This window comes from Acanthisitta chloris, unplaced genomic scaffold, assembly GCF_000695815.1.
Source record: "Acanthisitta chloris isolate BGI_N310 unplaced genomic scaffold, ASM69581v1 scaffold4845, whole genome shotgun sequence".
Taxonomy (NCBI): domain Eukaryota; kingdom Metazoa; phylum Chordata; class Aves; order Passeriformes; family Acanthisittidae; genus Acanthisitta; species Acanthisitta chloris.
Genome location: NW_008671955.1, coordinates 17,755 through 32,699, shown reverse-complemented (window position 1 = coordinate 32,699; position 14,945 = coordinate 17,755). Strand labels below are relative to the sequence as shown.

At 42.8% G+C, this 14,945-nt stretch overlaps 1 protein-coding gene across 1 annotated transcript; it reads right to left on the bottom strand.

The window, feature by feature from the left end:
- Positions 1–742: 742 nt before the first annotated feature.
- On the bottom strand, positions 743–11,965 carry MOB2 (MOB kinase activator 2; the record flags this gene model as incomplete). Its single annotated transcript, XM_009074304.1, has 4 exons — positions 743–2,072; positions 2,933–3,057; positions 10,554–10,647; positions 11,805–11,965. Coding segments are annotated over 4 exons (691 nt in total), but the record flags the coding sequence as incomplete, so codon positions are not given.
- Between the last annotated feature and the right edge of the window lie 2,980 nt (positions 11,966–14,945).

Genomic DNA, 14,945 nt, shown 5'->3' with positions numbered 1-14,945 from the left:
TGCAGGTTCACAAGGTACCCAAAATATGGAAACAAACAACACAGAACAACTCTGGCATCAAAAAAATTGAGGCTGTTTTCGCTCACTCACTCACTCCCTCCCTCCTCCACTTCCTTTCTCCTGTGCTCATGCCTTTTTGCTCTTTATTTCCCTAACTTTTATAGCAGAAAGAGCACTTGCTCTTTTCCTCACTTGCACATATTCAGGCCAGGTCAGCTATTAATGTTGTATATACCTCAGAATAATGACCAAAACTGGTAACAAACAATTCTCAGAGGTTGTCACAAACCTGATAGGAGCAAAACTGCAAGCAAAATTTGGCACTTTTCCAATTGGAAATGGTGACTGCAAGAATTCAATGGAAAGGTGGAGGAAAGAGAGTGGTATCACTGTCCAGACACAACAGTGATACAATGTCTCCTGTACAGAGATGTCGTGATACAGAATTTGCTGCAAGACACCCAGGAACCCATCGCATTTGCAGAACAGATGTATGTAAACAGGAAACTCGCTCCTTTCCAAGTGTTTATCTTCGGAGCGCTTATCTTCAGATTTACCTGGGGAGGTGGTTCCTAAGGCTACTGGAAAAAGCAAGGAATAGATTATAAATGTAAGATTACAGGGTGGAAGACAACCCATTATTTACCAAGCTGGCTTCTCAGCCAACAGCATCCAGTGGTGAAAGGGAGGCTGGAGGGGCAGAGTCTGCCGACTTTTGACGCTGCAAACACAAAACCAAAGCTTGTGGCTGATAGATTTGTTTTTATTATTATAGAACAGATGAACTAAAATAAGCCAACAATATAATTTTATGCCAACAGCCATCTTTCTAGCACAGGCGGTGACTGACTCAATGTACCCTTCTCCCCCCCTCCCTGGGCCTCTGTTCAATGGAAAGCAAATGGTGGTGGCTCTTGCACATGGGTTTTGGACTGCAGTGATCTTACTCCTGTTATCTGCAGAGGTGTGCCTGGGAAAAGAGGCAGGGGAGCAGAGAAAAGAGTATATATGTTGTAGGAGCAGTAAGCAGAAAGGCTTGTGGATCCTCTTGCGCGTTCACATGTTGTGACCAAGTAGATGGGACAATGGGAGAATCATGCCCACTTTCAACGCGTAGCGAGCCCCTAGTTGCTACTCTAGTCAAGCCAGGAGTTTCTTCCCATTCCAAGCTAACAAAGGGCAAGATGCACTCAAGGGGGGAGCTTTTGGCAGGGTAAGGGGCAGTCTATGTAAAACCAAACCAAAAAACCACCCCCACCCCCCCCAAAAAAACACCTCCAAACAAATCTGCATTTTAAGCCACTTCAAAGTAAGTTACTTCTTATAATATAATAGATATTTTTTAAATGGCAGGACCACCATCCTAGAAAGACCAAAGGGCTTGCACTCAAGACCAAAGAAAGAGAAACAAAAAAAAAAAAACAACCAAAAAAAATAATAAACCAACCAAAAAAACCCAAGAGTGGCCCCACTCTCAAGCTTGGCTCTTCTCTAAAAACAGCACTTGTCATCCATCTGAATAGGTAAAAGGAGGAGTGGACAGGAAATAAAATAAAACTGGTGCAACTTCTCGCCGGTTGGCGCATTAACCCAAAGCTCCGAACAGTCCCGTACGACTGCGCGTCCTGTGGTGGCAGCATCATTGCTTTCAGCTTTCATTGCTGTATATGTCTGTATGTATATCTGAACATATACATACACATACACACACAAGAATAGATAATATTGTTTTTAATGTTAGTTTTGATCCTGTAGGAAGGCTCATCTCTCTTTCACGTGGTTCTGTGCTCCTGCGCTGTTGCTGCTCCCGTTGCCGCTTCCGTTACTGCTGCTCCCACTGCTGCTGCAGAGGACCTCTGTGAGGTCATCCATGATGGTGGTCTCTTTAGGGTCCACGAGGTTGAACTCCCTGATGAATAGGATAAAGTGTGTGTAGAGTGTGTTTAAATGTCCGTGCAGTTCCAGTGCCAAAGTCTCCTTAAAGTGTGAGGAGTAGATATGGGCCAGCACGTGGAACAGGTACTTGCAGATCTTCTTCACTAGGGACTCAAATGAGTTTGGGAATTCCTTGCCTGAAAGGAAGAAGGAGAAACACAATGACCAGGTGTTCACCTTCAGCCCCACAGCAGCAGTTGGGTGGGCTGAGCTGTGGGTAAGAGCAACTACCTTGCCATATTCAGCAGACAACTTGAGGGCCCTATATCATCCCATCATCTTTTTACAGGAATTATGGGGAAGAATCTAAGGAGCATTTTCATTTGAAGTGAAATTTTAAACCCTAAGGGGTCAAAAATCAGGAAGCAAGTGTAATTGTTCTTTCAAGCCACTACATTTATTGTTTCTGGCTGTAAAAATAATGAAAGGTTCTTGTGGGTCCTTATCTAGTTTGTCCAGGCTCAGCAGATTTTTCCCCAGGAAGTAGAAAATGCTTGGGAGACCAATTCACAGACACTGAAGTAGAAGCCAAGGTACACAGGCCTTGGTAATGTGTGGCAGCTTGGCTAACTGTATGTAAGTATTCCTTCATTTCATTGTTGAGGTTCTATCATATGGGAAAGAAATGGAAGGAAATACTGGATGCAATTTCAGGTACAGCTGCAATTGTGCCTGCCTGAGGCAAGTGCTGAAGTACTGTGCCTGCATAGTAAAGGATGATTACTGTTCAACTACTTTGGTAGAAATAGTTAATTTTGGACAAAATATACACTAGAGGGACAGGTTTGTGAGACTTTCAGACCAGTTCATATGCCAACAGCACAAGTCTTTCTTACTGCAACAATGAACCAAAGTTAAAATCTCCCTTATAGAAAAAGCACAATGCAAGGAACCCACAAACAAAACAACAAAACCATCAAATAAACAAGTGAGAAAGCCTAATGGCAACTTTCACTTTACTTATGGCATCTGCAGAGAGCCCCAGGAAGTGACATACCATATTTTGTTGGAAAGACATCCTCATCTGTCACTAGTTTCTGCACTGAGCTCATGACGAAGTCAACATACTGAGGAGCAGTGCACTTGATCTTCTTTCCCCGCTCATCATACCAGTAGTACTGTCTGTGGAGAGAATTGACAGTGTCACCACATCACACCCTGGCTCCTCAGCTCAACTCCTCCAAGAGGTCAGTGTCTAAATAATATAAAACAACAGCTGCAACATTACCAAAATACATCACAGCTGCTACACAAGAGATTCACTTCTTTCTACATCAAAGATCTTGAATTTCGGTTAGCCGATTTCGCTTCTCCCCATCAGTTTAGGCCAGAGTGCAGGTGGCAGTACCAGGCACAGAGAGCCTGCTGGCAAGTCCCCATGGAGAGCAGCTCTGCTGATATCATGGATAATTCCCTACCCATGACAGGCTGAGGGTTTACATACAGCAAACAGAACTGTACAGGAAAGCATTGTGTAACTCTTTTTAAAGGGCGACAACACTGCACAGTGATAAACTGGTGATCTGATGCTTGACATCAGAGAACACTAGTGTTGCAGTGCAGTATTACTGAACAGTCAGACGGTGGCTCCAAAACACCAGCTTTTCCAACCTGGAAACACCAGCTTTTCCAACCTGGAGTTTCCAAGTACTGGCAGTGATTTTAAATCCTCCCAATCCTGTTCCAAGATCCAATCTGGGCAAAGTTTTCAGGACCCTTCTGCCCATCCATACAAGCCTGCCTTAGAACTCTGCTCCTTTGGTTACAGTTACAGGCCAACCCCAAACATCTGAGTTTACATTTGATCCTGCCACCAGTGACTCTTCCTGTTGGATCATATGGAACAGAATAAATTGCATATTGCCTGGCCCTCCAAAAGCAACCATAATTCAATTAGCCATAATAATCTTGGTTAACTGCAGACATCCTTGACCTGAGTAAGAATCTCTGGCTACAAAATAACTGAAGGTTTGCTCCATTTTTTTAATAAAGTCACGCTTAATTACAGCACCTCTAACTTTTACCAGGAGCAGCAACCCATTGGATTAGGCACCAGTGAAGAATGCTTTACAGATTAGGAATTTATCAAAACACTTTTTGTTGCCTTTGTCACATTAGACATGTCTTGAGTTCCAGTTCATGAACTCTTCCTTCAAACAGTCTAAGCTCCAGGCACAGTCCTGTATCATTATAGGGATAAGAAATCCACTGTATTGGTCTTCCCAGAACACAGCATAGATGGAGTCTGCTGACTACAAGCAAGAGTGGAAGTGGTCCAAGTGGTCCAGAGCATCAGAACTTGGCTAGACAGACCTTGCACCTAACACAAGCCTATAAAGCCAGGGCACCATTTTTTGCTTATTCAACTCCAGCTCTGCTGCTGTTGGCTCATGATCTGTGATCTGACATTTCTCACACACATCACTGAACAAGCCTCTTTGTAGTCCTAGACAAAATATCATTTCAGTGTGACACTTAGCCACCTTAGGCCTAACAGGACTCAACTGCAATGAACTGGAAGGATCTGTACATGCCACTTGGAAAGTGAAGTTTTACGTGTACTGACCAACAGAACAGTCCTGAGGCAAATAAAGAAAAATGTTAAGTAGCAACTGAAAAGTTGTAATGTACAATGTGTTTTCATTGCCCTAAAAGATTCTTCAGGCACCTAAGGGCAATGAGATGATGTTCCTGCCCCAAGTGATATGGGAACACAAGGAAGCTACAGAAGTAAGTAGAGTAGTTGAAGTTAAAAGAGGCAACTTAAAACTTGTTCTGCAGACACTTAAGGTTTAGAATTTTTCTTTCAGCTCATTTTCAGTATGTGGTGCTTAGTCACTCTGTCGTTTACTAGAGAGAGCAAAGGTTGACTGCAAAACTGCATAGAAAGTTGAGCAAGTGGGAGAAAACAGCATGAATCAGAATCAAAATCTCTTTTCAGAGCTATGTCAGGCATCAAAACTGGCATTTGGGCCCTTAGGCATACACTATGCTCTTCATCACTGCTTACTTCCTTTACAACCCAATATAAGGAGTTACACAACATAGTGCACCAACACACAAACCACCTCGTTTGTCTACTCTTGCAGTAAGCTGGAACACAACAGTCCTATGTAACTCAGCCTTATTTTGGGTCTTAACACCATGCTTGCTGCCAAGTGCAGAAGCAGGCTGGACTGTTCTACCTCAGCAGCTCTCTCATGCTGCAGAAATCCTCAGCTGCAAGACAGAGGGCATAGTTTAGAGACGCCCTTAGGTACAGAAAACGAGTTTTGATAATTGGATTTTAGTTAAAAGAAACAGTTTGGCAACTGCACAAGTTCACTTACATGAAAATATAAGTGGATAAATCTGCTCTAACATCTCACTGCATATCCTTTTTGCCATTCCTTGCAAGTTAGCTTAATTATGCAAAACAGGAATTTAAAACAATCACTGGGGAGTAAGGGGGTAACTACAAGGATTGTCCTGTTGATTAGAATCATGTGTCCTCCTCACGCTGTGAACAGTTTTCACAGGTCTCAGGGGAAGACAGGAGCCCCTGACATGCTGTGAATTTCTTGCACCTGGTAACGCAGGTCCCATCCGTGCTGGAGTTATCTCCACTAACAGGATAGGAAGCAGGCTGGGGCCACGGAAGGGCTCAGCTAGGCAAAGAAGCCTAATTGCATTCCAACACTGGCACTGTGACAGCACAGTCCCATATTAGGGAATGGATGGGAAGCAGAAAGGACAAGAGGAGGACACTTAGAGGCACTTTCAAAAAGTGCTCACACGATGCAGATTCTGATTATTTTATTTCCTATATAAATTTCTGGAAGATTTAGACTTTCCCCATTATGGAGAGCATGAGGAATCTGCAGCTCCACTCTAAACCCAGGGAGAAATGACTATGGGTTTAACAGGGAAAAGCACTGATGCAAGTAATAAAGCTTAACATATACAAAGTCACAATGTTGCATCTTAGTATGTGTATGTATTTTATCCCTTTTCCTGTAAAACATTCTGGGGTTGTCTTAATTACATAGAAGCCAAGGTAGAACAGAAGTTATACCAGTATATAAGAAAAGTTTCTGGAAGAAAGGAAAAGCAAACCCTGTGGAAATTATGTTGCCTGGAAAGGAAGGAGAATCCCGGTAGAAATACCAAAAGACAGGCTATGAAGAAAGCAGGATAGTAAACTGTATCAAAGCCAAAGGCAGGAATATAGTGCTTGCCAGCAGCTGGAATAGCTCTGATGGCTTGATAGGGGCTAAGCAGTGCTTGGATGGCAGGAGGAGAGAAGGGAGCCACTATGTAAAACCATACAGCTAGGGGAAGGTAAGTGTAAGAAAATGCAAAACTGGCAAGTCTGAGTTAAGATTTCTAGAAGGAAATACTTTCCATATGCAGAGACACTAAGGGCAAGGTAGACATGAGAAAGGAGGCTAAGATTAGAAAAATTAGTGATAAGGAGCTATCAATTAAGGGACTTCTCTGGAGCAAAACAGCATCTTGAAAGGTAGGCTGCCCAGAAGTTTGCATCCATCCTTGGTTTCTGCCTCAGGAGTTCTGTCATCTCAGCCTTGAGAACAGCACTTACGCAAGCTCTTAGTACACTCACTTCAGCACTTTGAGGAGTTTCACCCAAATGTCAGCTAGAAAACCAGTTTACAGCTCATGGTTCTTTAAAGCTGCTTTGTGTAATAATTGGCTATAAAGCATACTAAATCTAAATAGCAAATACTGTGTTAAAAATATAGTACCTGCTTTACAACAAGTGATAAACATATTAATGAGCAAAATTAAGTAATTCCCAAAGTTACATTCATGCCACCCTCATTAAAATCTGAAGATAACTGGCCATTCTGGTATTTCTCTTGGCATTATCCCACCTTGCCAGCAAATGCTTCCATCTGTTCTACAGAGAGTAAGTTTTGGTCAGATGTCTCTTAGTGACCCTAAGCAGACATTCTCCTCCTTCCTGTGTGCAGATGGCTGTGCTATCTCACATATCCGACAGAGAGCTGAAAGCTGCATCTGTCTGCAGTTTGTCAGTTGGCTGGAGCTTCTCTGAGATGTTAAAGCCTTACCTCAAATATTTAACTGCAACCAGTGTTTATTGTGCCAGCAAATACTTTCAATTTAGAACTGGGTATTTGCAGTGCATTTGAATGCAAAGTAACTTAACAAGCAGCCTGTCCTCAAATAGCTACTTCAACATCTCAACTATAAATACAAAAAAGCCTTCCTCGGGTATAACCAGAATGGTGTGAACCAGAACACGTCTTTAGGAACTGGGCAGGGAAAACATAGAAGTGGAACTGAATGCAGACATTGGCACAGGAGAAAAACAGCTAAGTGAGCCCTTATTCCAAGGTACTCATATAATTAGATGCTATTTATTCCAAAGGACCTGAACACATCGATCATGGCTTCAGCAGGTAAAGTCTGGAGAGTCCATTGGGTTAATCAGCAACGGACATTAATGTTTGGGTTACACTCTATATACTGGAGACAGGTCAGAGGCACAAGGAACCAAAGCAATTGGTGTTTTCCCAACACAACAAGCATGTCCTCACCTTACTGCATTAGGATAAGATTTTTAATTAAAAAAAGGAGGTGGGGAAGCAACATACAACTGGATATGAACAAATGAGCATCTATGAGGCAGTTCTCCAAGTTCCATTTAGGCATATCTCTTCCACAAGGGAAGAGCTAGGAAAGGCAGAACATAAAGATAATCTAAAATTGCCATTTGAGAGAGTTGGAGAGCACAATGACAAACAGGGCCCTCAAAGCTAAACTGTACTGAGGTGTGTAGCTATGTGATTTCACCTTGGTGCTTTTTTCACAGACCCACGGGCTTGATAGAAGAAAGCAATATGCATCTTACAGTTTGCAAACATGAATCAGCCATCTGCCCCCGAGTACAGGAAGATACTCAAGTTGCTATGATTTTACTACACACAAACTGTTTCAAGTGCTTCACCCAAGTGTAGACATGCTTCCTGTTATTCCCAAATAGCACAATTTTTTCACTTTTCCAAAACAAAGGATAGGAACATTCTGCTATCAGTGCTCACCACTAAAAAATACAGGTTACAGCTGGTGCCGCCTACAGGCACTCCCTTTCTTTATTGTGCAGCATGAACTGCTTGCAGAGAACTCTTGTTTAAGACTCAATAGAGCAGAAAGGAGTGACACTAACACAGGTTCCCCTACCACCACCTTCTTTTAGCCACTATTTGCCACAAGGCAAGTACATAAACAGTTAAACTCAGTCCTTTGGACAGCCAGTGTGCTTAAATTCCTACATCAGGAATTTAAGCATGAGAAAGCTTGGGAGCAAGAGTCAACAAAATACTCATCTTACTGATCACCATTTCTTATTTAGAGACATGCTGTCTCCTTTTGATAAAATCTGGGACCAGCAGAGAATTATTACTTTCTGTTCCAGCTTGCTTTCAAAGTCCCTAGCATGGCCTTTAATTCTCTACTGACAGTTATCGTTCCAACTTTTACATGCAAAAATATCCTCCGTACACTTCGCATTCTCCAGAGCGCTCTCAAAGAAAGCCACTTGTGCTGCTTTTGGCTGGAGCAGGGCTGGCTTTCTTCACAGTGGCTAGTATGGGGCTGTGCTTTAGATTTGTGCTGAACACACGGTTGATAATATGAAGATGTTTTTGTTATTGATGAGCAGAGCTGACACAGAGTCAAGGCCTTTTCTGCTTCCCATGCTGCTACGCTGGCAAGAAAGCTGGGGGTGCATGGGAGGTTGGGAGGAGCCATAGCTGGGACAGGTGACCCAAACTGACCAAAGGGATATTCCACACCATATGACATCCTGCTCAGTATATAAGGTAGGAGGAAGAAGGAGAAAGGGGGGGACATTTGGAATGATGGTGTTTGTCTTCCCAAGGAACCATCATGCATGACAAGTCCCTGCTCTCCTGGAGATGCTGAACACCTCCTGCCCGTGGGAAGCAGTGAATTCAATCCTTGTTTTGCTTTGCTTGTGTGTGTGGCTTTTGCTTTCTCTATTAAACTGTCTTTATCTCAACCCATGAGTATTCTAGCTTTCACCCTTCCTATTCTCTCGCCTATCCTGCTGCTGGGGGAGTGAGTGAGTGAGTGGGTGCATGGGGTTTGGCTCCTGGCTGGGGTAAAGCTATGACACCCCTGATATTAATTTCAAGTGTGCAAGATAGCCTAGTGCATTAAGCAAGGATTTCTTTCTAAGAACAATGCAATGATAGTCAGAGATACAACACAGAGCTCTGGTTCTGTTGTGTAAATTCCCTGGGATGCTTGGTTGTTGTACTACAACACTAACTGCTCGGTCTTCTGCTTTAAAATTCATCTCAAATATATTAATCCCAGAAAATGCAAGCGGAGGGAAAAAAATGACTATCAACGCGAGTTAGGACGAAAAAAATTCACAACACAACAGGCTTATTCATACTCCAGTGGATCTCATATTCCATTATGTTGGACTATACTCATCAAGAGCAGGAGTATATGGGAACTTACTATTATATTCACCATGTACAGTAAAACTACAAAGCTTTCTTTCATAACTGACAGCTAGTCAATGTTAAAAAAGTCTACAAAGTTCTACAGGTGGAAAAGAGCCAAACCAAAACGTTTTCCTTACTCTTTGCAAAGCTGCCACTTGTGTCTTCTGTGGCCACGGGCTGAGGCAGAAAGCCTGTGGCTCACTTCAGGCTAGAGGTTATCTGTCAGCAGCCTGGTGCTCTGTCAGTATTCCAGCTATCCAAAGCACCCTCTGAGGTTTTCACAATTCGCTTATCCTCCCCAGCCTTCTATGGAGAATCCCAGCACTGTTACTAGTACAGACAGTTTTGCCTTGCCCTTGCTGAGGAATATACTCAGTGCAGGTAGCTTGGTGTGCAGCTGCAGACTGAGCTTTGGGTTTTGAAAGCTCCAGGCAAGTGGCTGTGAACTGCTAACCCTTTCCATAACAAAGGGGACAGGGACCTGTGGCTCAGCCAGGTGACCATCTCACACTCAAAAACTCAGCAGGAGCCCACCACCCCCAGACTTTCGTGCTTAAGACAGTGAGAGTATAAAATCCCAGGGGTTCCTTTGTTTGGGGTCCCTCCTCGGAGGCACCAGCTTGAGCTGTTAATTTGTTATGTAGTTACTGCACCAAGATTAAATTACTGTAACTATCAGGATGTCTGAGACTCTGCTATGGGAAACCTGGGTAAGGGAACCTGGTCTGACTGCGTGAGTGTGGCTGTGTAGCTGTGAAGGGGCCTTGGTCCTAGCTCAGGTGGTGTGAGTGTGACTGCCAGAGCAGCTCCTGGATGGCTGGACAGGTAAGTTTCCTTAACACCCTTCTTCCCCTCTCCCCCACGCACACCCATGGTAATTTGCTCCTCTGACCTTATAAACCAACTCAGAGCACTCACAGATTCTCAACCTTCTAGTCCTCCACAGAAAACATATTTCCACCACACTTCACTGCTGAGGGGAGAGAAGAGGATGCACAGCTGACACATTCTCACCAAGTACAGACCTGCTGTAAAACACTTGCCCAATACCAATATCCTCCCCCAGGCAACTCTGAAGATTTCATGGTAACCTTGTAATAGTAAATACTGACTTACGTATTGCACACTGCCATGGTCTGACATGACTCTCCTGTACAGAATTCTGAGATTGTACTATACTGTAAGTTGATGTGATGAAAGAAAGTTGTTGCTGAAAAAAAACAAAACAAAGGAAAGAAATTCAGAAGTAAAATACTTTCAAGCACTGGTTATCCTCCCAACAATTATTTAAATAGAGCAAGTGAAGTGACCTCAGTCTTGAGATTGCATACGAACTTAAACATGATTTAGCTAAATAAGCCTAATGATGAACTGCAAAACAAAGAGGTACATAGAATGAAATCTCTTGTTTTGATTTAAGATGAAAGCACTGTGATGCATCAGCTCTTATTACTCACAAAGCAGCAAGACTGGAAAGTGTCTCCGTCACTGGCCTCACCTTTACAGTAGAATACTCTACTACAAGCTGAAGGCAAACAATTTGCTATGTTCTTTTGAAGTTAAGATTTAAAATGTACAGTGGCTAGAAAACAGCATTCATAGTTCTCACGACACATCTCCTTGTAAAAACAACCAGCATGAAAACTAGAACACTTCTACTTTTTAAAAACCTCCTGAGATAATTTAATATCTTAACACTTCTCACAGGACACCTCACTTTTTCTTAATGAGTCTCTATGAACTTTCCCAGTGTGGAGTTTAAAGTATTTTCTTGCTACTACCATGTACTGTTGAAAATGTAAACAAGAGTGGGTCCTAGCCGCAGGTGAGAACTGGCAGGAGAAGCACAGGGAAGTACTGTAAATCAGAGCTGAGATGCACAGATTCAGTCACAGTGGTCAGTCATGTCTCTGAGTAGTTCCAGCAAGCTTGGAAGGAGTGGGGAGAAGAAATCCAACCAAAAGGCTTCACAACTTCCAGCTTTAGGCATAACTTGCTTTACATACAAATCTTTAGAAACTACCACGCTTCTGGAATGCCAAGAGCTTGTGTCAGAAATATGCTGAACCAGTCAGGTTAGCAAATAGCCAAAAGGAATCTTGATGGTCCTCCAAAGACCATCAGAAACTTTAATGCCCTCAGTGTGGCAGTGAGGGACTTGGAAGGGGGAAACACATCAAGGCTGAGCACAGTTGGGTTGGATATGAGACAGCTTAATTACTATGCGAGGTATAATGATATGCATTACACAGTAAGCAAAAATTGTCATTGAGTGTTTCTCTCAGCCCTGAAAACAGTAAAAAGAGTGAAGGAATGCCTTCTCAAGCATGGACAGCAAGCTCAGAGGTGTAGGAACACAATACTCACTGTTGCTGGCAAGCCACTCGTTGAGGTCTATTTCTCGTGGTAACATCACTAGCTCCTTAAATTCGAAGTCGGTAATCCTGGATTTTGTGTACTCTGGCTCTAGGTAAAGTTTCTTCTCTTCCGGTGCCGGCTTTTTACCATTTGGCTTTCCCTTGGACTTCCTGCCAAAGATAAAAAAAGAGGGAAACAGGGTTACCTCTACTGTTGTAACTGCTACAGAAACCTGAAAGCAGCTGGTTTATCCACACTCCTATGTTTGCCTTCACACTGTTCCTCCTGCATTCCCTCCCCTTAGCTTAACTTTTTTTTCCTTGAAGCAAGAGAGAGTTTCTTTAAAGGTGTATTTGAGCTCAGCCACTTTTTTCAAGTAACACTGAAAGAATTAAGTGGTGTTAATAAACTTAAGACTGAGCTGCTTCATCTCCATTGCCCTTCTGCCAGTTTAGGTTAGGAATGGACCAGGAGAGTGACAGCTGCTCTTTATGCCTGTGAACTGTGGTGACAGCAGAACAGCTCTGTGCCTGAAGGAGCTACTCTGATGTAACAACAATTTGCTGTAGCCTACAGGTCACCTGCAAAATGGAAGTGTGAGGGACAGCAAGAGCAGGCTGCTGCTGCAAGAAGATAGCTCACAGCTGGAACACCTCTCCTTCCACACAATGTGCTGGGGCTGCTCTTTCAAAGCTACAGCATTCCTTGTTCTCCAGCCCTATGTTCTCAGAGACACCAGAAGCCTTTCCTGAAGTGAGCATCTGTGACTCCAGCAAGAAGCACTGATGAACACAAAAATGCCTGTTTTCTCAACTCCCAGGATATGTGAGACACAAAGATCTGAGTTCATGTTTTTCTGAAAATCCTTTAAAATCCAGTGCATGATGAACTAACCTTCCATTTGGATTTATCAAAGCTGACAAACCACATTCCATAAAATAAATTTATCTACATGGCATATTGTGATTTTTCAGCTCCCATTTATAAATGTTTGTTGTAATCACTAGAGTTTTCCTCTCACTCTGTTTTTAACATCTTCAAGCTAGACTCCCAACCCAAAGCATGATCCAGGGATTCAGTGGGACTTCTGAGGAAGGACAGTGAGTCAAGCACTTTGGTCTTTTTGGCTATGTGGTCAAACATCCGTGTAGAGCTAAAAAATCCACCTAAGCAGAGATGGAAAACCTCTTTAATGGTGAGGGACAAGTGTAAGGCAATACTTGCTGTACACGACCATGTGAATACAAGCAGATGCCAGGACTTTTTCAATGTCAGGCTTTCTTAGTCAAAGTGGTTTCTAAGGATCTGTAGAGCCAAGACAAGCCCACCTTTGCAGATGACTGCATTAAGTTTGCTGTCAAAACTCATCTAGATTCCATCCAAAGGAAACTGACCTCACATTCTGGCTCCTAGCACACTTTCAATAATCGTCCAACTGTGTTCCTGTCTAAGACACACACAGGCTTGATTTCTGCTATGAGGATGGGATACACATCTTTCCTGAAATTGTGCTTGACATGTCAGTGCTTTTCCCAAAGAAAGCATGATTACTCAAGAGTTCTCTCTTTATGGGTTTTTTACTGATCTGTTCATTAAACCCACGTTCAGAAAGACTCATCATCCACACCACAGCAGGGGGAGACCAAGATGTGCCTTCCACAGGAAAGCAACACTGCAGAATCATAGAATCATCGAGGCTGGAGGAGACCTCTAAGATAAGGTCCAACCATTAACCTTCCACTCTGCTGGAACCCCTAAAACATATCCTCTAGTGGCAGATCCAGATATCAGCACTGCTGCTGTTTACTGTCTCTAACTTGACACAGAGCATCTTTAAGAAGACACATACAGGATGAAAACACACTAAAGCCAGTATTCATGAAGACGAATTCAGTGTATAGCTACTCCTGCATATTTACTGCCATCTCCTTTTTCCACACCAGTGCATTCCAATTCAAATGGAGCTCACAAGTTTTGTCCCTTAATGAAGTAATCTGGACTAATTCTCATAGCTGCTCCACAAAGGGATGTTTGGAAATCAGTTGTTTCTCAGTGCAAGGCTTTTAATACAGAGGGGTGGGTTGCTCAGTTAGGTAACAGTTCCTGGTTGTCAGCTAACTATTCATGTCTTCAAACCCTTGCATTTGCTACATTCAGTGGTTTCTGGGTTTGGTTGGGAGGGAGGACAGGACTCAGGCATTCAGGCATTCAAAGATAAGTTGATTTTTTAAGGAAATTATAGCTCCACTAACAGTCATGCAGAAAATACCTTCCACTTCAGAGACTGGTTTGACAAACTGCATTAACCACACTCAAGGAAAAAAATTATCAGTCAGGAGTAGTTTGGATAGAGTTTCTGTCTTTGCTGTAGTTCAGGATAATTAAAACCAAAGGCCTCAGGTTAGGGTTGTGCCACATCAGCTAAGAGTAGTCTTCTGAGAGGAGGTGGAGGAGGGAAGAGAGACACAAAGAGGTTAAAGACAGTCTGTCATAGTCAGGCTGTGGAGGGAAACCACAGAAGGAAGCAAGACATATGAGGCTGAGGCAACGGGTAGTGCGTACCTCATCCTCACTTCAGCATCTTCTCCCCATTTCAAGAGAATAAACAAAAATTCAACCTTAAATATATATCACAAGTTTGCTAATGCAAACAATCATATGTTGTCCTTTCACAAAACCCAAAACCTCTCATTTCTACACAAGTGTCAGTTCTCTGTTAGATTAGTACACACAGCCACTTTGTGTCTTTTCAGTAGATTGTCTAAGTGTTCCCACAACTGCCTTATGCTGGAACTGGAGCACTTCAAACAGAAGCTTCCTGAAGAATTCTATGCTCTGCCCCTTTCCAAAGCTTTGGCTTGGTTTAAAAAGAACCTGATTCACAGGTATCATCACTGAACCTGCAAAATGCCCATAATAACTGCTATCAAAGGGTTTATTCACACCACTGAAACCTGAATGTCAAATCATCATGTGCACAAAATTCTTGTTGATCTTTTGCAGCTGCTAAGAGAGCTAAAGCAAGACCACAGAAATTGTTTCCACCAAGCAAATTTTCATGACCTGCATGCAGTGCAGCTGGGACACTGCATGGCCCAAATACTCTTAGTATCAACTAAAAAAAATTCCAGTCTTAAAAATGTTGTTTTG